The 23,386-nt window shown below is 40.0% G+C and overlaps 1 protein-coding gene across 2 annotated transcripts in view; it reads left to right on the forward strand.

Moving 5' to 3' along the window:
* The window catches only part of mtf1 (metal-regulatory transcription factor 1), a 35,388-nt gene extending 17,053 nt beyond the window's left edge, over window positions 1–18,335 (forward strand). Inside the window, exons 4-13 of one of the 2 annotated variants that reach the window (XM_079895088.1) lie at window positions 95–333; window positions 3,671–3,802; window positions 5,255–5,328; window positions 6,040–6,170; window positions 6,260–6,334; window positions 6,429–6,531; window positions 9,706–10,202; window positions 10,350–10,407; window positions 14,595–14,901; window positions 17,904–18,335. In XM_079895088.1, the coding sequence (XP_079751214.1) occupies window positions 95–333; window positions 3,671–3,802; window positions 5,255–5,328; window positions 6,040–6,170; window positions 6,260–6,334; window positions 6,429–6,531; window positions 9,706–10,202; window positions 10,350–10,407; window positions 14,595–14,899 (1,614 nt within the window). In that variant the 3' untranslated portion in view covers window positions 14,900–14,901; window positions 17,904–18,335. Of the gene's footprint in view, window positions 1–94; window positions 334–3,670; window positions 3,803–5,254; window positions 5,329–6,039; window positions 6,171–6,259; window positions 6,335–6,428; window positions 6,532–9,705; window positions 10,203–10,349; window positions 10,408–14,594; window positions 15,466–17,903 lie in introns of those variants that run through there. The other variant, XM_079895087.1, reaches the window with a different exon arrangement.
* The last annotated feature ends 5,051 nt before the right edge of the window (window positions 18,336–23,386 follow it).

Consider the following 23,386-nt stretch of genomic DNA (forward strand, 5'->3'; position numbering starts at 1 on the left):
GGTTTTGTGGTCCAGGGTCACAGTGTCCTGCGGGCGGATCATGTGTGTTAGGCCTGTGTGTGTGTAACTGTTGTGTGTTCTGTGCTGGCCTCAGGTGAAGCGCTACCAGTGCATGTTCGAGGGCTGCACGCGCACCTACAGCACGGCGGGGAACCTGCGCACGCACCAGAAGACACACCGCGGCGAGTACACGTTTGTGTGTAACCAGCAGGGCTGCGGGAAAGCCTTCCTCACCTCCTACAGCCTGAAGATACACGTGCGCGTGCACACCAAGGAGAAGCCCTTCGAGTGTGACGTGCAGGGCTGCGAGAAGGCCTTCAACACACTCTACAGGTGAACGGGTTTTACGTTAGCATGCTGGAATAGCATTAACACGCTCACACCGTGGCCTAACCAGACGCGAGGCGACAAGATTCCAGGGACAAATCATTTGTCTGTCCACACTAGACACGACACGACTGCGAGATGCGTCAAAATCAATCAAAACCCACAGCCAATCAGAGCAGCGCGTGGGTGGAGTCAGCCAATCAGAACAGTGTGTGGGCGGAGTCTCGCGGCGAGTGCACGGCACCAGAGAGTAATCTTGACGGCACTCGCAAGAAAATGGATAAGTCTACATTAAATCAAATCAAATCATATTCACAAATATTACACCATTTAAACATTATTCAAACACATAGGCTACTGAGTTACTGAAACAGTCTTTGTCAAAGAATACACTTGTTTGTTCACAGTTTGAACGTTCTTGTTTCCATTTGTTTAATTTCTAGATCTGAGGTGAATTATCCACTGTTGCTTTAACAGCCACAAACCTGGAGCACTAAATGATGTTCAGAGTCACATGACACGCCTTTAACATTAAATAAAGCACATAAACAGTACCTGAGATTATCATCGCCACACTTTGTGTTTGTTGTTCCAGCGCGACGTCGCAGAAAAATATAAACCATTTCTAAAATAGGCTCGTCACGTGTTGCCGTCGCTGGTTAGGACACTCTGATCAACATGGAAAAGAGGTGTTTTATCGCGCCGCGCCGTGTGTCGTTAGGACACGGTGTTACACAGCGACTGCATTGTGTGGATGAAAGCGTGTGAAACTCACAGAAACTCATGGCCTGAAGCCACAGATCTGACACCATTTCACTTCCTGTTTGCTTCTGTTGGCTGCAGTATATGATATACAGTGAGGAAAATAAGTATTTGAACACCCTGCTATTTTGCAAGTTCTCCCACTTGGAAATCATGGAGGGGTCTGACATTGTCATCGTAGGTGCATGTCCACTGTGAGAGACATAATCTAAAAAAAAAAATCCAGAAATCACAATATATGATTTTTTAACTATTTATTTGTATGATACAGCTGCAAATAAGTATTTGAACACCTGTCTATCAGCTAGAATTCTGACCCTCAAAGACCTGTTAGTCTGCCTTTAAAATGTCCACCTCCACTCCATTTATTATCCTAAATTAGATGCACCTGTTTGAGGTCGTTAGCTGCATAAAGACACCTGTCCACCCCATACAATCAGTAAGAATCCAACTACTAACATGGCCAAGACCAAAGAGCTGTCCAAAGACACTAGAGACAAAATTGTACACCTCCACAAGGCTGGAAATTGCCAAGCAGCTTGGTGAAAAAAGGTCCACTGTTGGAGCAATCATTAGAAAATGGAAGAAGCTAAACATGACTGTCAATCTCCCTCGGACTGGGGCTCCATGCAAGATCTCACCTCGTGGGGTCTCAATGATCCTAAGAAAGGTGAGAAATCAGCCCAGAACTACACGGGAGGAGCTGGTCAATGACCTGAAAAGAGCTGGGACCACCGTTTCCAAGGTTACTGTTGGTAATACACTAAGACGTCATGGTTTGAAATCATGCATGGCACAGAAGGTTCCCCTGCTTAAACCAGCACATGTCAAGGCCCGTCTTAAGTTTGCCAATGACCATTTGGATGATCCAGAGGAGTCATGGGAGAAAGTTTTTGGTAGAACTTTTTGGTCATAATTCCACTAAACGTGTTTGGAGGAAGAAGAATGATGAGTACCATCCCAAGAACACCATCCCTACTGTGAAGCATGGGGGTGGTAGCATCATGCTTTGGGGGTGTTTTTCTGCACATGGGACAGGGCGACTGCACTGTATTAAGGAGAGGATGACCGGGGCCTAGTATTGCGAGATTTTGGGGAACAACCTCCTTCCCTCAGTTAGAGCACTGAAGATGGGTCGAGGCTGGGTCTTCCAACATGACAATGACCCGAAGCACACAGCCAGGATAACCAAGGAGTGGCTCTGTAAGAAGCATATCAAGGTTCTGGCGTGGCCTAGCCAGTCTCCAGACCTAAAACCAATAGAGAATCTTTGGAGGGAGCTCAAACTCCGTGTTTCTCAGCGACAGCCCAGAAACCTGACTGATCTAGAGAAGATCTGTGTGGAGGAGTGGGCCAAAATCCCTCCTGCAGTGTGTGCAAACCTGGTGAAAAACTACAGGAAACGTTTGACCTCTGTAATTGCAAACAAAGGCTACTGTACCAAATATTAACATTGATTTTCTCAGGTGTTCAAATACTTATTTGCAGCTGTATCATACAAATAAATAGTTAAAAAATCATACATTGTGATTTCTGGATTTTTTTTTTTTTTTAGATTATGTCTCTCACAGTGGACATGCACCTACGATGACAATTTCAGACCCCTCCATGATTTCTAAGTGGGAGAACTTGCAAAATAGCAGGGTGTTCAAATACTTATTTTACTCAGTGTATATATGTGACCCTGGACCACAAAACCAGTCACATGGGTCCATTTTTTTGATATTGAGATTTATACAACATCTGAAGCTGAATAAATAAGCTTTCCATTGGTGTATGGTTTGTTAGGATAGGACAATATTTGGTCGAGATGCAACAAATTGTAAATCTGGAATCTGAGGGAGCAAAAAAAATCAAAACATTGAGAAAATCGCCTTTAAAGTTGTTCATTTATGTTCGCATCCACTCACAATTTTTTTAGATACATATATCTTCATGAAACATGATCTTTACTTAATATCCTAATGATTTTTGCCTTAAAAGAAAAATCGATCATTTTGACCCATACAATGTATTGTTGGCTATTGCCACAAATATACTTGTGAAAAATAGAACGAATATGATCAATATGAAATTATATAAGCTTTCTGGACAAAAAAACAAAAGTATAATTTTAGGGCTTCAGGTCATTTTGACCTGCGAGGAAAGGATCATATTTTTCATAACGAAATGAACACTAGAATCAAACAAGAACAAAGCTTACTGCAAATGCATCATAAGCACATACTGCTCCATCGGGAGTCGAGCGTCCTCCAGGAGTGTTATCTTACACGCGCATACAAACAAGCCGCTCCAAACTAAGCTGATGAGGCGTAGCAATTTATTCCCTTTACACTCAAAGATTTCAATTTCAGTACATATCTTTGCACACAAATAGAAGAAGTGTAATAAAATAAACACTTAAATGTGTATTTTGGATGTTTTCTTTCCTCTAGTCTGAACAAAGACAATGTAGTGAAGCAAAAATAACCGTAAATCTCATGAAAGCGATGTTTTTGCCTGTAGTGTGTCATGATTGACTCGTCCTCTGTGTGAAGGCGTCTGCTGATCAGCGAATGGTTGTTGTGTTTGTCTCTCACAGACTGAAAGCACACCAGCGTCTGCACACGGGGAAGACGTTTAACTGTGAATCCGAGGGATGCACCAAGTACTTCACCACGCTGAGCGACCTGAGGAAGCACATCCGCACGCACACGGGAGAAAAACCCTTCAGGTCACCATTCACTCACACACCAGCTTTACTTCAGAAGTGCTTTACAGCATCAACAGCCGATCACGTTTACTATGATGTTGACCATCATCCATTGTATTATTCACTGCCAGTGAGAGTCGAGCTGGAACACGTGTATGGAAGTAAAATAATGCCAAATGTTTTTGAAACAAAAAAAGCCTGTTGAATTGCACTACTTGTAAAAATAATGCATTGCATTAATCCCTAAAAATACAATGCATTAAAATGCAAGCATGGTTAATGCAATGCATATTTTTTTCAAGTAGTGCAATTCAACAGGCTTTTTTGTTTCAAAAACATTTGGCATTATTTTACTTCCATACACGTGTTAAATATTGTTGGGTATCGTTCAAAGATATTCGATATCAATACCGGTTCCTGATCGATACTTTTTCCGATACCAATTTTATGGTATAGCATTAATGTGAAGAGGGGGAAAAACAAGAAAGCTGAACTGTTAATGCAGCCGACCTGCTAAATTAAATGTGATTGTTCAAAAGCATGTGTAATTATGAAACTTGTTTAGTTTAACAGCAATTTATTACTTAAACAGTTCTTTGATTTCTGTTTTATTTTCTCTGCATTCCATGTTAATGGTTTAATATCAAAAACATATCTAATTAATTGAATTCATAAAAACAACTGAATTGATTAATTTGTTTACAATTATTAGGGCATATGAAATTTATTTGTAGTAATTTTTTTAAATTCTATGTTGTGTTTTTAAATTTTTCTGGTAATCAAATGAAGGCATAAAACATTACTTTATCGTTTATTCAAATGAAAATTAAACAAGCCCTTTAATTTTTTGGCAAACAAGTGCTACACAACAGAGGTTTACTGTTAAAATTATAACCTGGAAGAATATTTGTTTTAATAATTGTATTATTATTAGTAGTAGTACATTGAGATGTACATTACACTGTACAAGAGTAATATATTCCTCTCGCAGTTTCTTTAAGTTAAACCAAACTTTTATTTTGACGGGTTGCCGTGTAGAGCTTCTTCTGTGATGAGATCATAGTTTCTCTCAAATGAAAAAATGTTGTTAAAGTGAGAATATTACACTGCAAAAGGACTATGTAAATATGAATCCTGCATGTCTGTGTCAGTGAGCGGCTCTGTGTCCATCAAGCCGACATAAACTAGTGTTTTTCCTTGATCACCAGCTCTTGATTCGGGCACATCAGACATGCTGCGTGCTTATTGGCTCACTGACGTTGACTAGATTAACCCCTCAGGTATCAAGACATTTGGTCCCGAACGACAAGACATTTTTTGATACTCTAGTCTATGGTGTCATGGCAGTTCGGTCGGTGCCTAAAGTATTGAGCTCGACACCCAGCACTAGTGCTAAATCATGGACGTGCTGTGTTTGCATATTAGCAAAGATGGATGCACTATTAGAGGCTACTGTTGTGTTTGTGTGTGCAGGTGTGACCATGATGGCTGTGGTAAGGCTTTCGCTGCTAGTCATCACCTGAAAACACATGTACGGACACACACTGGTAAGACACTGCTCAAAACAGGCAAAATCAAAGCAACGCACACACACACACACACACAAAAAAAACTACAGCATCATATTTGATATTTGATTTTTGCTGTGAAATATTTACAGATTTTTATAAAGTAAACGTAAGAATAACTTTGATATTAGCAATATTTCTATTTAAAAAAAATATCAATATTTTACTTATGCCACTTTTTGTCTGTTCAGATTCACCTCAGTCAGTACTAAAGTTATTGATTCTGGCTTTGTTTGCAACAAACAATTGTTGTGCTGAAATTACAATTTTATTTAGATTAGAGAATCTCCATTTCTTCTTGGGATGCTCGATATATCGGCCACCATATCGGTATCGGACAATGTATGTTCGGTCTAATGTTATCATGATCAGCCTGATAAGAACATTTAACCGATATATTAAAGCCGATAAATAATGGATTATTCCTCCAGATTAGACACTTCAGATGCGCACCGTTCAACATGATGGTTATGAATTTCTTGAATTATGATCAGAAAAACTTGAAAAAAGGAAAATACAGTTAATTATATAATTATATAAAATACAGTTATTATATAAATTTTGGATTTAGATTTATCTGCCATTTATCGGTTATCGGCTTTCAAATATAAAGACTTATTGGTATCGGACAAAGTTTTCTTATCATTGCATCCCTAATTTCTTCCTCTACCGTCTCTTTCCCTGTTCCAGGAGAGAAGCCGTTCTTCTGTCCGAGCGACGGCTGTGAGAAGACCTTCAGCTCTCAGTACAGCCTGAAGAGCCACATCCGGGGTCACGACAAAGGCCCGGCGTTCACCGTGAGCGCTCATCCGCTGTCAGAGGTGCTCACTCACACACTCACTGCCCTTTATTACACCAACACTTTGTGGCCGTGGACTTAATTGGTCCTGTTGTCCTTGTTCAACCGCAGGATGCGAATCACTCGCTGTGCCTCAGTGATTTGAGCCTCATTTCCACTGACTCTGAGCTCCAGGAGAACCACAATGTGAGTTTGCGCCCTCATTTTTTTACACAGAGCTTTTTTTTTCAGTCGTCTCCCAGATACATAGAGTGCATCTCAGCACATGTTCATGTCTCAGTCTCAGGGTTTGGATCTGAACAGCGTCACCCCCATACGAATCTTTGAGCTGATGTTCCAGAGTCCTGAGAACAGTGTCAGCCAGGACGACCCCAAAACCACAGGCAAGAACCTTTAGAGCTCACTGTGTTCAAAGGCACTCGAGTCACTTCTGTTATGCAGTACGCTTTCAACTGTTAAAAATGGATAAGCATGTGCTAAAGAGGACCTTTTTCAAAGTCTTGTTGTTGTTGTTGGGCTCCACTTGAACAGGTTTTCATTATTTTTCCTCATATTCTCCATTGTTGCGGCTCCTCTCTTCCCAGTCTGTCAGTAACGCTCTGTTTAGTTCCTGTCTCTATGAAGCCCCTCCTTCTGAAAAGCACACTGTGCTCTGATTGGTCGGCTGGAGCAGTGTGTTGTGATTGGTCGAGCGCTTCGAGTGTGTTTTGGAAATGTCCCTCGCCTTACCACCAGTTTCAACACACTACTAACTAACTCAACCAGGCCCTTTATTAAGCATGTGCCTTGGGCGGGAATTATTAATTTTGTATTATTTTTGTGTATGCCAGACCTTCAGAGACTTGCTCGAAACACATTCGCAATGTGTTAAAGCATGCTAGAAACCCGTTAACAAAGTTATATCAATATGTTGAAAACATGCTATCAAGGTGTTAAAACATGATAGCAATGCACTACAAAATGCTGCCAATGTGCTAAAACTTGGTTGTTAACAATAGTTGTAATAATGCACTATGTACTCTACCGTGTAGTTATGAATATTATAAGGTTTTGTCGTCATTCAGTATTGGAGTCTGCAACAGACGAGTGAATGAAGTGTCCATAGTTCTTCATTTTATCGTTAATTAAGTGCATCATTAAGGTATTTACAGTGCACTTTTTTATTTTTGGAATTGTAAAACATGTTAGCAACATAGCAAACATTCTAGAAATGTGTTAAAACATGCTAGGAACATGATTAAAATATGTGCTGTCAAAATTAATGCTTTCATTTTTCAATAATTCATTTCAATAATTTTTTCATTTTAACGCGTTACAAATATTTGACGCAATTAACACAGTAAAATTAACGCGTGCGTTTTTTTCCTGGCAACCTTTGGCTACTGTTACATAACATGCTGTGTGATTGTTTTTTTATTATTATTATAATTGAATTGACAGCACTAGTTAAAACATGTAAGCAATGTGTTAAAACTTTCTGTGTTAAAATATGCTACTCATGTGTTAAAACATAATATATATGTGTTAAAACATGATAGCACTGTCTGTGTGTTAAAACATACTAGGAACATGCTTAGAAATGGGCTAAAACATGTCAATGTGTTAAAACATTTTAGCAACATGCTAAGAAATGTTAAAAACTTGGTAACCACATCTTAAAACACGTTGAAATCATTCTGGCAACAAGCGAAAACATGTTATCAATGAGTTAAAACATGCTACCCATGTGCAAAAACTTATTAGTAACATGGTATCAACATGTTGAAAAATGTTAGCAATATCAATGTGTTGAAACATTAAAAATGTTAGCAATAAGTTAAAACATGTTAGCAATGTGGTAGCAGTTTGGTGAAACGTTTACAGTATGTTAAATCATGCTAGCAATTGTTAAAACCAGGCATGAAAACAGGTCAGGGGTAAAAAAGGTGAGAAGGATGCGGCATATACACCCCCCCCCCCCCCCCCAAAAAAAATGTAATGAGAGTAGGAACGCATGAGAGTTAACACAAACAGATGAAATAAGTACAAAAATCTCACTTATTAATAGAATTGAACTATACTCCACAGTGATGAATCCCCCCCCAAAATCTGTAAGCTGCATTGGCATAGTAATACCAGTGTTTTTTTGGATCACTGTGGTGAGTGGACCTCTGCCACTCTAGGGGGGTTGGGGGGCATGCTCCCCCGTCAGAAAATGTTGTGCTTTTTAATGTTAAATTCATCAATCTGGTGCAAATTAAACAAAGAAAAATTCAAAACTCTTTTAGTTAGTTATAATAGTTATAGTTTATAATAGTTATAATATTAATCCCATGATAGTAATAGCCATATATTGTAAAACAAATGCACTGAAATGCAACAAATGCCTTTCACCATCCACTTGTTTAGCTGCTGTCGCATCAGTTGACATGCCATCTCATTTCCCCTCTTTCTTTTTCTATTTTTAGCCCCCGACAGCTTTTTTGCGTTATCCATCTTTTTCGACGACAACTCACTACTCGTTCCTGCTAGCTCAGAGCTCACGGCGCCCGCGCCCGCTCGCGATATTATCCCGCCCACTTCTATGTCAAAATTAACAATAATGACATTGGCAACATCGCTGTCTGTAACTGACAGGACAGTTAACATTGTAAGCTAACTTACCTCAGGCTTGCTTTCCGACGTGCGGTTCTTTGTTCGGCAGTGTGTCCAGTTGTCAGACTGGAATTTCGAATTTCGCCGAAAGGTGAGGAGTTTTCATGCCTGTAAAACATATTAGCAAGGTGCTTTAACATGGTAACCACAAAAACATATTAGAAACATCGTATCAACATTGTTGAAACATGCTAGCGATATCGATGTGTTAAAACATGTTAGAAACATTTTAAAACGTGTTAGCGCTGTCAGTGTTTTAAAACATGCTAGAAACATGTTAGAACATTGTAACCAAGTGTCACATGTTATCGATGTGTTAAAACATGCTATCCATGGGCAGAAACATTAGAAACATGGTATCAACATGTTGAAACATGCTAGCAATATCAATGTGCTAAAACATTAGACATGTTAGCAACATGCTAAAACATGTCAGAAACATTTTAACAACATTTTAAACCATATTAGCACTGTCAGGGTGTTAAAAGACACTAAGAACATGCTAAGAAATGTTAGAAACATGTTAAAATATGGTATACATGTTAAAAATCATTCTGGCAACAAGCGAAAACATGTTAACAATGTGTTGAAACATGCTACCCATGTGCAAAAACATTAGAAACATGGTATCAACATTCTAGCAATATCAATGTGTTGAAACATAAAAATTTTTAGCAATAAGCTAAAGAATGGTAACGACATATTAAAACATGATTGTGTTTAATTGAATTGTGTTAGTGACGCGCTTGGACTTTTAAAAACAGTTGATGAAATGGTGATATTTTGATGACATGTTTTTCATTTTAAAATTTGTAACTAGTATATTAACGAAGGGAACATGTGACGTGCTGCCTAGTAGGAATGACCGATCATCCCATGTGCCGTCCCTCAGTCTGACGTGTGTCCCGCCTCTGTGTCTCCAGATCACCCCGGTGAGGTGTTCGGCCTGGACTCGTGTCCTCCGTCAGCCTCAGACGTGTTCCCTCCGCCCTCTTCATCCCCCATCACATCACCTGAGGCTCAGACTCCGCCCACCTCACAGCCGGCTCCGCCTCCTGCCGCCGGCAGCTCGTCACTGACTCCGCCCACTTCATCACTCTCGCCAGAAGTGCCCATCGCTCCATCAGCTCCACCCGCTCTCTCCGCTCCATCGGCTCCACCGGCTCCCTCGGTCGCGCCGCTCTTCGTGGCTCAGCCGGGGTCGACCGCGACTAGCGTCTCCGTGACCGCGGAGGTGACACACACAGTGCCTTTGGCTCCTCCTCTTCCGCCTCCTCTTCCTCCTCCTCTTCCTCCTCCTCCTCCTACGATCACCATCGCCCCCACCCTCGGCCTGCAGCCCAGTATCGTCATGTCCGATCAGAACCTGCAGTGGATCCTCAGCAGTGCCGCCAGTGCGCAGCAGAACCCAGAACAACAGGTCCGGCGGTTTAACTAAACTCTACTTTAGCTTTAGCTTTACGTTTTTTCTCTGTGGTTTTTATCAGATAGTTGTTTGAATTAATGCCACAAATTTATTCTTCTGATTTTTTTTGTTGGTTGACATTACTACTGTTTTTATTTTCAGGGTCCAAAAGTAGAGAAAGTCTTTTTTACAACAGCCATACCAGTCGGTGGACATTCAGGTATGATTGAATATTTTGCTATGTTATGTGCTGTTTTTGCAGAGCTGCTTCTGTTTATTTCACTGAAAGTTAAAAGGACAACTGAGTAGGGCTATTGAAATTTGTAATTGCGATTCTAGTTTCTGCTTTTCTCGATTAATTAAGCGTAATCGTCTGCCATATTGGCCCGTTGGTTATTTATTTGTCTTGCATTTGTAACAAGCCTCCAAGAGTTCATGCTCGGGGTCGCCAGATATCAAGGGTTTAAATCCCCCAATCAGGGTTTTTCTGTTAAATAGATGCATTTTCTGCTTAATCTTCCCAACCTGGCAACCATGTGCACACACTCTCTCTTTCCATTCATTGACACATTAGGATAACGAGCCAGTCTGGTGGATAGAATCTGACTGGCAAGCCGTGTATATTTGAGTATCGTCAGCACAGCAGTGATAAAAACAATTACGCTGAATAATCTGTCCAAGAGGCAAAATGTAGATAGTGAATAATAACGGACAGAGAACTGAACCCTGGGGAACACCCTGTTTGAGCGATACTGTGGGGGGATTTGTAATTGTCATTGAGATGTAGTATTGCCTATCCTTGAGATATGAAGAGAACCAGGATAATGCCACGCCTGATGCCAATCTCTGAAAGGCGAGATAGTTTGTGGCAGACAGTGTCAAAAGCTGAGCTGAGGTCAAGCAATAAGAGAATGAAGATATTTCCCAAATCACCAGAGGAGTAAAAGGTCATTGACAACCTTTACTAGAGCAGTTTCAGTGCTGTGATGTAAGCCGAAGCTAGGGCTGTGCAATTAATCAAAATTGATATAAAGGTGCTGTATGTAAGTTTTATACTGTACTAAAGCATAAAAACACCATAATATGTTTGCAGATATTTAGGAAACATGCTGAGTTTACATATTCGTTTCTCTAAAAAACAAATCTACAGCCAGTTATTTTACTCTGAAATGTGCGTTCCGTGTCGCAATGTCTGTTTTTGTCTGTGATACGGCACGTTGCCAATTCACCCAGTAGTATTTCGCCACCACAGGTTGCGAATTGGCGGAAAACACAGCATATGGAAGCCAGCAAACAAACTTGGTCAGAGATTGCAGATTCTACTCGACCTAATAAGCCTTGGTATCCATATAAAATAAACAACGATCTCCCATATTTTTAATTTGGACTGCAGTACCCATTTCAACCGCTAGTTGTCAATCTCACATGCCTCACCTTTAACATCCAAATCACCTAATAAGTATGTAGTAGTACACCCTAAAAGAGTGTAGTAAAATGCAGTCTGCTGATGCTAAACTGTGGGACGTGTTTGATTTTAAACAGTGTTATTAAAAGCGCAGTAAGGCGCAAACTGTTCCCCTGGCAGCTTTCCGCTCTAAGTCGGAGCCGAACGCGGATACGCAAAAGGGCTTCGGATACACTGCTAAATGCGTACACACAAAAAATAGTAGAGTATTCATGTAAACACAGGGGGTTTCGTCTTAAGTAAACGTACAGAGTTGAGAAAGAAAACGCGTGTAACAGTATATTAGGTCCGTGCAGCTCTTAAAGTGACAGCAGCCTAATATATGCTGCAGTCTGTCATTAATGATAATCAAACAGCAAATGACAAAATAAATCTTTAATAAGGATTCATCTATATTTAATGTGCACAGTAAGACTATGCAGCGTTATATGCAGTTATTTTGCATTTGATTGATTATTCCTTTTTTTCCCCATAGGCTGTTATTTATCTGAATATCTCTGTTGGTACATCTTCATGAAAAACTTAAAACACTGTTTAATGTGTATTTCCGTTCTGTTGCATTTATTTGTCCAATTCACGTTTTTCCGCACCCTTTTGATTGTCAGGATATAATCGGCTCTGATCACCGGCTGTTTTTAATCAATCTGCCGATGGCCGATAGTGAAAATAATAGCTTTAATTGGCCGATACCGATCATTGGCCAATACATCGATAACCAAGATCATCATGGTGCAACCATGGGCGTCAGTTTGGTTTGAAATGTGCTGGGGACAGAGATGCATTCGGAAGTGCTTTTTCAGAAGTGCTGGGTACAATGACGCATTCATTTTTTTTCTCTTTCGCGCAGGTTATGTTTTGAAAGACGATGTCCTGTAGCTCAGGCACGGCCCCACTTTTCAACAGGCCCACCCAAAACTTTAAAAAAAAAACAAAAAAAAACTTTTACTACATTCTAATTTTGTCAATAATTATAAAAAAATCGCCAATAAGCTCATAATTTGTGCTAAAATAGTGTTTAGTTTTAAAAAAACATTTTAAAAAGCTGGTTATATTTTGATGTTTCTGCGCAAGTTCAGCAGACAGTGAGGTTCGGGTTTGTTCCGATCAGAGCTCGTGAGTGGAGAGCGCATTTCTGAATATTCCGCTCCGCTCCTTCATTCCGCAGGGTCGCTCGCTCAACACAGATGTCCTGTTGCCTGGTTCGAAAATATGTGGAATAAGGGCTGCTTCCGACTAAAAGTTTTTTTTTTTTTCTAGTCGACTAGTAGGCTAGTTGTTCATTTAAGTCATTCGTGGACAAATCGCCCCTTTATATTAATTTAATTACTTATATAGCCTACAGGATAATGAGCTTACGTAATATAGCCGCACTCAAGCGCACGACCGCACGCATAAAGCTTGCCACAAAGAACCGGTAAAAGTAATGATTATGAATGCATCTAAATGTGTCTAAATACGCTGTGAATGTGAATGTGCATTATACGCTGAGTTTCGGTTCATTTATGAGACGAACTCCAGTTCACTCGCCGGCGCCTCCATGTCGTGATTCTGCTATATTTACTTCTTATTTATTAAATCCAGGCAATTGGTTCATGAAACATTGATTAAAATTAAGATATAATTAATACAAAACGAAATTAAATTTAAAGAAAGGCAGCTGTTCTGTTTGAGGTCTCTGTGAAAGTTGTAAAGCAGTCTTTTAGTGCCGCTTTCAGAGCGCTCACGTCCGTACCCGAGGACTGACACGTTGTTTTTTCCCTCATAAATGCGAACATGAAAAATAAAATAAAATTAATATTATAATGTTTTTTTGTTGGGTCAGACAATGATTACCACATTTCTCTCATATTGCTCCTCATAACCACTGAAAACGGTCAAAAAATTCTAACCAAAAGTCAAATTAATATGGACGGAAGTTAAAAGTGGTGGGTACAAAATGACTCATGACGAAATCTGGTGGGTACGCGTCCCCACCGTCCCCCCCGAAATCGACGCCTATGGATGCAGCCCAATAACAGAGTGTAATACGGATTGTCACAGCTGGCTGTGTTTATTTGTTTGGTTATTTCTGAGATTTTGATGAGTAAGATTGGCCTGTTTTGTTATTGCTGGAGTATCTGAGGCTCGTGTAAAGGCTTCGCCCTCTTCTGAACGAAGGCTGGGCAACAGCTCATTTGCATTTAAAGGGACAAACACAAAAACGGCACATTTAATATAAATATTAAATATAATATTAAAGCTGCAGTCGGCAAGTCTGGCAGATTGAGGGGACTTTTTTAAAATGTTTAATGTTTACAACTCTCATGCCCCTCCCCCACTACCACGCGTGTGCACCAGATCTTCTGTGAACACACCGTCTCTTCACCATCGAAGCATAATTTTTCTGTTCCTTGGTTGTTTTGTATCTCCTAGCTCTGGTTGTTAACCGAGGAATTGGAAGCTTGTTAGTAGATTTTCTCTCCGCCATCACGCTTTGTACAATCCAACACACTTGCGAACTTCAGGCGTGTGCATGTGATATAGTAACGTGCGCGGGGAGGGGAGATCTGTGGCGTGTGCACGAACTGTCCCGCAAAAGATCTCGCACAGCCCTGCGCTGATTGGACCAGAGGAACCGGCAGCGCTGGATTTTTGCACAACAAATAACAGGCTCCAGGTGGAGGTAGAAGCGCAGGGTTTTTCTAAAACCGGCTGATTTATGTTGTTCTGTCGGAGCATAGTGTCGGTTTCAGTGAATAGGATCAAAAAAATCTTGCCGACGGCAGCTTTAAGCTGTAACAAATGATCTGGTCGTGAATTTTGAGCTGAAATTTCAGTCGTATTCTGGAGACACCAGATATTTATATGACATCTTGTGAAAAAGGGACACAATATGTCAACTTTAAATTATTTTACTTCACTAGTAATGTGGATTATCACAGCTAGGTGTGTTTGTGTTTCAGGGAACGCAGTGCAGCAGATCGGCCTGAGCCTGCCGGTGATCATCATCAAGCAGGAGGAGTCCTGCCAGTGTCAGTGCGCCTGCAGAGACTCGGCTAAAGACAAGAGCACTGTCTCCTCAGTGGAGAAGACCAAGACCACATCACCTCCTCCTGCTCCTCCATCTCTCCCTGAGGATCCTCCATCAGAGCCCATCCCCGACCCGGTGACCCCTGACCCCCCCACCGACGGCCTGGATCTGCTCAGCCCGGAGACCACGGCCAACATCGAGGCCCTGCTGGACCAGTTCCCCAGCGGCGCCCCCTAGAGGTTCATCTGTACCGTGTACAGATGCGTATCTCACACACACCATCCAAACCAGTGGTTTATGGTGCACTTTTAAGGCAGGCAGAGCAGTTTAGGGCACCAGGCAGAGTAGTTCAGCTTCTCACAATGCTCTGAGTTAGCGCTGCACGATTAATCGCAATTTACATGTAATCGCACTTAAATCAAATTGGCTTATCGCGATTTTGAAATGGCAAAGGCTGTGATTATTTGTTATGCGCAGCTTGTCATTGATGATCGGCTCTGTAAACGCTGCTCCGTCTGAACGCACTGCGGGTTCGAGTCACTGTCACTTATAAACGTGCATTTGAAAAAGCAACACATCTTTCCAAACGTTTATGAGACCAAAAGCATTTATGCATTTTTCAAAAAAAGTATTTATGAAGCTCTTGTCCAACAAAAGATAACATTTACTAACATGCTTTTACTCCAAACTCACTTCATAAGGACAGTTGAGCTCCTCCTTCTGTGAGGTGATGAGCTTCTTAAAGAGAATAAGGCAGTCGTGTGTTTATTAGTCATTAGTTAAGCGTTTCAATCTTCTGTTTATTCAGATACAGAGATACTATGATGCCCATAGGGATTTCCTGGAATGATGTGCGTTATCATCGTGTGTGTGTGTGTGTGTGTGTGTGTGTGTGTGTGTGTGTGTGTGTGTGTGTGTTAGACACCCTCTGGTGTTCAGATGGAGAAGCATTTACTACCAATCAGCCGCTGCACAAACTGTGCATTAAATAATCGCAGCCTTTGCCAAATCGCGTGCGGTTTCGTTGCGATTAATCGTGCAGTGCTAGCTTTGAGACTCATTAGCGTTTTAACCCCGCTGGATTATTAATATTTGCTTATAGAGATTCACCGTATAAAACAAGAGGCGTACATGCTGTACTTGAGTTTAAACTTGAAAATCCACTAGATCGATCATGGGATATATATGGTATATATATATATATATATATATATATATATATATATATATATATATATATATGAGACTTCAACAGTAAGGTCTTCATCATGGTTTGAAGTCGTCTACGCAAAGTCCTGCACATTGAAACATTGAAGTATTTTATGATGTGTAATTTATTGGAAAGGCTGCAGTGGTTATGATGATAATGTGATTTTTGAGATGTTTTATTTTACGGTTTGTCAGTCTGGATGAACTGCGATGAACATTGACCTGCCTTTTAAATGTAATTTAGAGGTTTGTTTTGGCTGCCTATAACTTAGTATTTAATTTGATACATGTTAATTTATTAAAATACTCAATTGTTGGATTAATGTAGCTCTCTTTCCCACATTTTCAATCAATTTTCGCTCCCCTGAAAGATATTTAAGTGGATCTCACGAAACCTGTCTAGAAATTCTTTGGGTCATATTTCCCGTAATCAAAAGAAAGATAGGAAATGTTTTTGGGGTTTTTCTGCATAAAGAAACGAACGTTTTGAATATTTTGCCTATTAATGACCATTTCATCCGCGATCCTCATCATGTTAATGTAAAGAAATGTCATGTACATTTTTTTTTATTATTTAAACTGAATTGAATTTAGACTGATTTAAATTTTTCTTTTTATTTATGCAAAAAAAGTCCTCTTGATTGTTGGATGAAATATGAACTCTTGAAACTCTGTGATGGAATCAAACACTGTCATCTTGCCTTTGTGACGGGCATGTGCTTGGGTTTCTCTTCTTTTCTCTCATTGGTTGTTACAGTTTGCAGTGTTTTCTGCGTCGCGTCTCCTGCACTTTCCTTTCGTGAAACACCCACGAGTCTCTGTTGAGTGATGACCCGCTCAGGGATTCAGAAGAACAAGCAGCAGTATATAAATACTGTATATAGTGTGTGTGTGTGTGTGTGTGTGTGTGTGTGTGTGTGTGTGTGTGTGTGTGTGTGTGTGTGTGTGTGTGTGAGTGAGTGATGGGAGTGAGTGAGTATGTGTGAGTGATTGATAGTGTGTGAGTGAATGAGTGAGTGAGTGAGTGATTGATAGTGTGTGTGTGAGTGATTGATAGTGTGTGTGTGTGAGTATGTGTGAGTGATAGTGTGTGTGTGAGTGAGTGATTGATAGTGTGTGAGTGAGTGTGTAAGTGAGTGAGTGATTGATTGAGTGAGTGATTGAGTGAGTGAGTGAGTGAGTGAGTGAGTGTGAGTGTGCGAGTGAGTGTGTGTGTGTGTGTGTGTGTGTGTGTGTGTGTGTGTGTGTGCGCGCGAGTGTGTGTGTGTGTGTGAGTAATTGTGAGTCAGCGAGTGAGTGTGTGTGCGAGTGAGTGAGTGTGTGAGTGTGCGAGCTAGTGAGTGTGCGAGTGAGTGAGTGTGTGTGAGTAATTGTGAGTGAGTGTGTGTGAGTAATTGTGAGTGAGTGTGTGCGAGTGAGTGAGTGAGTCAGTGAGTGTGAGTGTGAGTGAGCGAGTGTGCGAGTAATTGTGAGTCAGTGAGTGAGCGAGTGTGCGAGCTAGTAAGTGTGTGTGTGTGTGTGTGTGTGTGTGTGTGTGTGTGTGTGTGTGTGTGTGCGCGAGTAATTGTGAGTCAGTGAGCGAGTGTGCGAGCTAGTAAGTGTGTGTGTGTGTGTGTGTGTGTGTGTGTGTGTGTGTGTGTGTGTGTGCGAGTAATTGTGAGTCAGTGAGCGAGTGTGCGAGCTAGTAAGTGTGTGTGTGTGTGTGTGTGAGTGTGTGTGAGTGTGTGTGTGTGTGTGTGTGCAGTGCACTACCGGCCCCGGTTCAGCCTGCGCTCGTTCGCCCTCTCCTATAAACCACTGCTGTAAAGACTCTAGCTGACCGTAATGTAAATATATAGTAGATTTGAAATGATAAATGTTTAAGCCATTAGATTTTATTTGTATTTTTGTACAGAAGTGTGTGTGTGAGACGAGAGACGAGCCTCTGCACTGCCTTCACTGTCAGCTGTGTGTACAGTGTGTAGTTCTCCACAGATCCTGTTATTCGAGGACTGCCTTACAACTCCAGCTCTTTCATTCCTCACCGTTTCAGATCCCGACGGAGAACCGGCTTTGGAGAAACACTGAGCCTTTTCCTGTCCAGTGCCAAATAACAGCGTGAGGTCGTCGTTACGCTAGAATCGGTGCGTCGCTCCCTCAGTGTTGATCCCTTGATTTATTTATCCACTACATTTTCTTTTTATCCATGAGCTGTGCAAACTTATTACGGGAACATTACAGTTTGAACAACACAGTTCTTTCCCTAATGAACGGCACTTATCCAGCCGATAAACATGATCAACCGTACCTTAATAATAATAATAATAATAATAATGCTTCTGACCTTATTGTTTGTTGACATTTCATATAGGACTAATTACTTTACAGGATGAAAGATTAATTTCCACTGAAGCCAATTTTTATTCATCAACTAACAAAAACAACTATGCAATGTGTCATAGAGCACCAAACCACTCCATCTGTACATGTTCACACGCAAACATCTCGTGTCAGCGTTCATATTTAGCATATGCAAGTCATCATAGAGTAAAACTGTCCTGTTGCATTGAATATTTCACTTTTAAAAGCCTTTTTTTTCTTAACCCATCAAAATGTTGTGTTGTGTACAGTTATGTTTGATGTGACTTAATCTGTTGTTTTGTTTTGTATCTGGGCATTGCAATGTTTATATATACATACATACATATATATATATATATATTCCTGTTGAGAACTTTTGCTGCTTTATGTAATTTCTTTGACACTCACATGACATAAAAATCATGCATTTGTTTTAATTTTGGAAAAATAATGGTGAAAAACTACTCGCTTGACCTTCAAGATCAGCTTTTTTTCATGTTGAATCCGTGCTTTTCTGAATCATTCCACCTTCGTCAGGTGCCATCATCATCATCATTACGCTTTCATTCACACGTGGGTCTTTTGAAGGCATTAACTTATGATTTGGTCCTTCAGTGCAACAAAAATAGCTTATTAAACAGTTGCTTTTCATAGAAGATATTTATTCAGAAATTCTGATCTTCTGGTCCGGCATGTTAGTCGAGTCACAAATGCTTCCATAATGACTGCTTTTGATACCCTGAGTGTGAGGAAACTGTAAAGATCTGTATTTTTAAAGAATGTATAATGTGAAAATTTCTCATATGCTTGTTTTGTATAAAGTATTATGGCAAAGTAATAACTTTTTGAATCAAAAAGCAATACAATACCAGTAAAACCCTGTGTGATTTGTTACTTTATTTCTTGTTTCAGAACGAAATCGTTCCATCCCAACACTTTCACATCAAGACTTTATTTATAAAACGCACACACATACATATTACAAATCATAATCTGCTCAGTTATCTGGTCCTGGATATGAGGTGTTCTCAAGGCCTTTTTCCTACCAAAATAAACATCTGAATGAGTGGAGATGAAAAAGCCCTTTAAAACCAACTATAAAACAATATTAAAACCTACAGCAACTATTTTCTGGATTTTCAGCAGGTCGTTCATGATCATGTTGCAGAGCCAGATCTTCTCCTTTCTGTCCGAGATTTTGGCATCGAGAGCCTCCAGATTTCTCTCAAACGGACACTGTTTAAAAAAAAAAAAAAAAAAAGGATTAAATGCATGTGGTTTTCTAACATAAATGCAAAAACATGCAATTTACCTGATTTGTGGGTAGATCTTTTTCCTGGGTAATAGTGTCTTCAGGTTCTCCTGAAGCGGGACATTTAGAAGAAATAGATTAACCTATGAAATAGTTCTTCAAATGTATGAAAATATCTCACCTGCAATTGATGCCATTTTTAGTTTTGGTTGTACATCTAGATGCGGTCGGTCTTAATTATATAGATTATTCATTAGTCATAATTAATTACATCAGCAAGTTAATTATGTTTATTGGTCTTAACAGGATGCACCTGGAGTATTTACACTGAATTAGTTGTTCTTGCAAAACCAAATCACCAGAGTGGAATTATACATAAGTCATTTAAAGTCCCCCTGTGGTGAAATCCAGCTTTTAATGTTGTTTATGTGTCTATGTGGTGTTTTTAATCTGCTTTAAGACAAACCATGTGTAAATTCATAAGTCGACAGCATTTCTGAGTATTTCCTCCTTAAAACTGCAGTGAACCAAAGACAGTCTCAGAAACGCCCCTGTTTCCTGCATCACAAACATGTGACCAATCCCATCACGTGTGGGCGGGGCTTGATAGTTAGAAGGAAGCTGTCTAATGGTTGGTTTGTGTGTAACATTAGCAAGCTCACTTAAAGGAGAACTCCGGTCAATTTTAAAGTCCAACTGAAATCAAATTGACCCGATTTACTTTGTTAGCGCATATTACTAGTCTTGTGGTGAACAATTAATCCGTGCAAGTTAATACACAGAAAAAAATTGTTTGCCGTCGTAATCTTTAATCAAAGTCTGAAAAGTTACTTCCGGTCTGGAATGGCGTTCCTTCTCTGATGACGTAGGTTTGACGGCTTGGTTTGGGAAAACGCTTAACCACTCCCCTCAGACCGTTAGTCTGTAATGAGCGAGAGATGGAGAGGAGGAGATGCTAGAGTAAAACCCTGCCCTCTGTTCAATATTCCTTTTCACTGGGAAATACGTCACAACACTGGAGAAAAGTCGTTTGCAACTTCCGGTTCACGCGGACTTTAACATTGAGCTCATTTTTTTGTCAATTTGGAGTGCTGTCAGTACAGAGAACAACGACAAAAATCGGTGTTGCCTACACCGTGTTATCCTCTTTTTAAAATTTGCACCCTGTTGACTTCAATGGGGCCAGTTTTAAACCTGCTTTTAGCCTCTATGTGTCCTTGATGTCATTACAAGTGCCCAGCCATGTGAGTGATTCCTTCAGAGTGAACACGAGTGAATCTGACTGCAGTAGATGTGAAAGATATGAATAAAAATGATGTTAATTCAGCCAGCGCTCATACCTGTATTTACATCCTGTTTTCGGTCGAAGTCCACAGTAGTCGATTGTCGAGTTCACGTGCGTGATAACCTATGCACGTGAACTCGACAATCGACTACTGTGGACTTCAACCGATCATACAAAAATCATGTATAATTAATTGCTGTATTTTTTTTTATTATTATTATTATTATTCAGTTTGCTTGGTTTTTATTTTTATTGTATGTTATGTAACTTTTGTAATTCAGTTTTTGCATCGCGCTCATCAATGTCCAGATGATTAAAGAAGGCTGGGCTTCACAGTGTTTTTTTTTTTTTTTAGTTAAATTACAAACATTTCAAGTAGGCTACAATGCAACAAAAAACAAGATTAATACAAGGCATTGTAAATACAATTCAAAATGTATAAACCAAAGAATAACAACACCAACTAAGGTATAAATGTACATAATAATAGGGGCTTCACATTGTGACGTTAGTGTTTCAAACAAGCGACGCCATTTTCTTTGACTCGCGAAGCGATGCGGATCATACGAGGACGGAAAACACCGAAATTAAGTGTTTTTAGCTGCTTTACAGTATTCATATTATAACATCATGGTGTATAACGACATTTATGTGCTGTGTGCGCGCTACACTTTTCTCATTTAAAAGTTACTTTTTCTTTGACTCGCGGTGCGGAGCAGACGAGAAGTTGCTTTTTAACAGCGAAACGTCGAAAGTAAGTATTTAATCTCACTTATAGCCAATGCATTTCATAACATCATATTGATTTATACCGATATGTTTTGTTGTGCACGTTTAAACGAGCCGAAACTTTTTCACAGACGACATTTTCTCTGACTCGCGATACGTAGACTAACCAAAGCCCCTCACTCTGGACTAACCATGTTCGTACAGATGAACTTTTACCGCCGATCGCTGAATAAATACTTCCAGGTCATACACAAAATATATATGTGTCTCTTTATTTCTCCCTCTTTCACCCCGATCCAGACAGAGACTCCCAGCCGTTTGTTCCAGTGAGATTTCAGTTAGTCTGCTTTTAAAATGGCCGGTTAGTTACACTAACACTAGACAAGCCTCGTTCAGACTGTCAGTCCAAATCCGATTAGATTTAGATATGTGATTTTTAACCGTTCTCACTGAAATCCGATCTTTACTAATCAGTTTCAAGCTACATTCATATGTGGTTTGAAGTCCTATTTAAATCGCATTTCTGGAAATCCGTCGGTCTGAACGATCTCTGATCGGATTTTGCGTGGTTTATGAGACTTTCTCACGGCACGTAAAACATAACCGTCAGACGTTGTTATAGGAAACATGTTGAAGTCGCTGCCGAAACATTTTGAACATGTACATATACAAAATAAGTCAACATCTCTATTGCAAACCCCTCCATGTTGCGGTTGTTGTTGTGTTTGGCGTAACTTATTCCTACCGACGCAACGTCGCTGCCATAGAAACCAATGCAGATATTCCGGAAAACGGCAGACCTGCACGAACACACACATCGGAGCTGCACGAACACACACATCGGATCTGAACAGTTACACAGTGTGTGGACATCAATCATTTTACATCAGATCCCAATCGGACAGATTTGGACTGACAGTCTGAACGAGGCCTAGAGCAGCGAAAATGTACATTTCGATTTAATTTATGGCTCTCACAGTATTACAGTCTTTATGAAATGCATATTATGTTACCACGAATTGTTAAATATATTACCTTTTTGTTGAATAAATGGGAATTTTTAAACGATTGTGGTCAACTTAATTGACCCTTTATGAATATAACCATCATCACAGACGCTGTTTGCCCATTAGCCTGCGTTTATATTGTGTTTATATTCATAAAGAGTTAGTTAAGTTAACGTTACATGAATTGCATATTTTAACATTATTTAACAAATTAAACATTAACTATAACTCAATTGACTGTGATGTTATTTCATAGCCAGCATTTCATAAAGTAACTTGCGTTATTTAACTTAAAGTTAAACACGATAGGATATTCACACATATTTAATAAGATTTCATACATCAAATTATTGATTATAAATTGTTTTTATTCACACAGTTTTGCAATGATAATTTGAAGTTAATGTGATTACCTATAACACATGATCATTTCAAAGGAAAGTCATTAACGTTAAAGCTGAAGATAAGGAAGAAAAAGATGTACGCACAGGAGATGTTAGTGAATGAAGTGAGTAATATATAAATGCCCTCAGCCTAATTCAGCCCTGACACCTACAGAGGAAGAGCCCCTTATTTCTTTTATTTTTGGATGGCAGACCATGGCTTCCCAGTTACAAGATCCCTAGTCAGAATACTTGTGATAACTGGGATCATCAAGGAGAGTGGCAGGAGAGAGAGCGCCACTGTCGATGTGGAGGCGGTCGAGCGATGATACCCCGTATGCTCCTGAGGAGAGACCTTCATCTCTAAAGATGTAATCATACACTGCAGGGAAAACGAGATAGAAATTCTCCACACACACATCCTCCAACCCTCTGAAGATGGCCATCTCCACCATGGCTTCCAGGATGGGTCTGGTGCGAGGCGATCTTGTTGTGGGGAAGAAGCCGTAAAACATATAC

The sequence above is a fragment of the Squalius cephalus genome (assembly GCF_949319135.1).
Source record: "Squalius cephalus genome assembly, chromosome: 15".
Lineage (NCBI taxonomy): Eukaryota > Metazoa > Chordata > Actinopteri > Cypriniformes > Leuciscidae > Squalius > Squalius cephalus.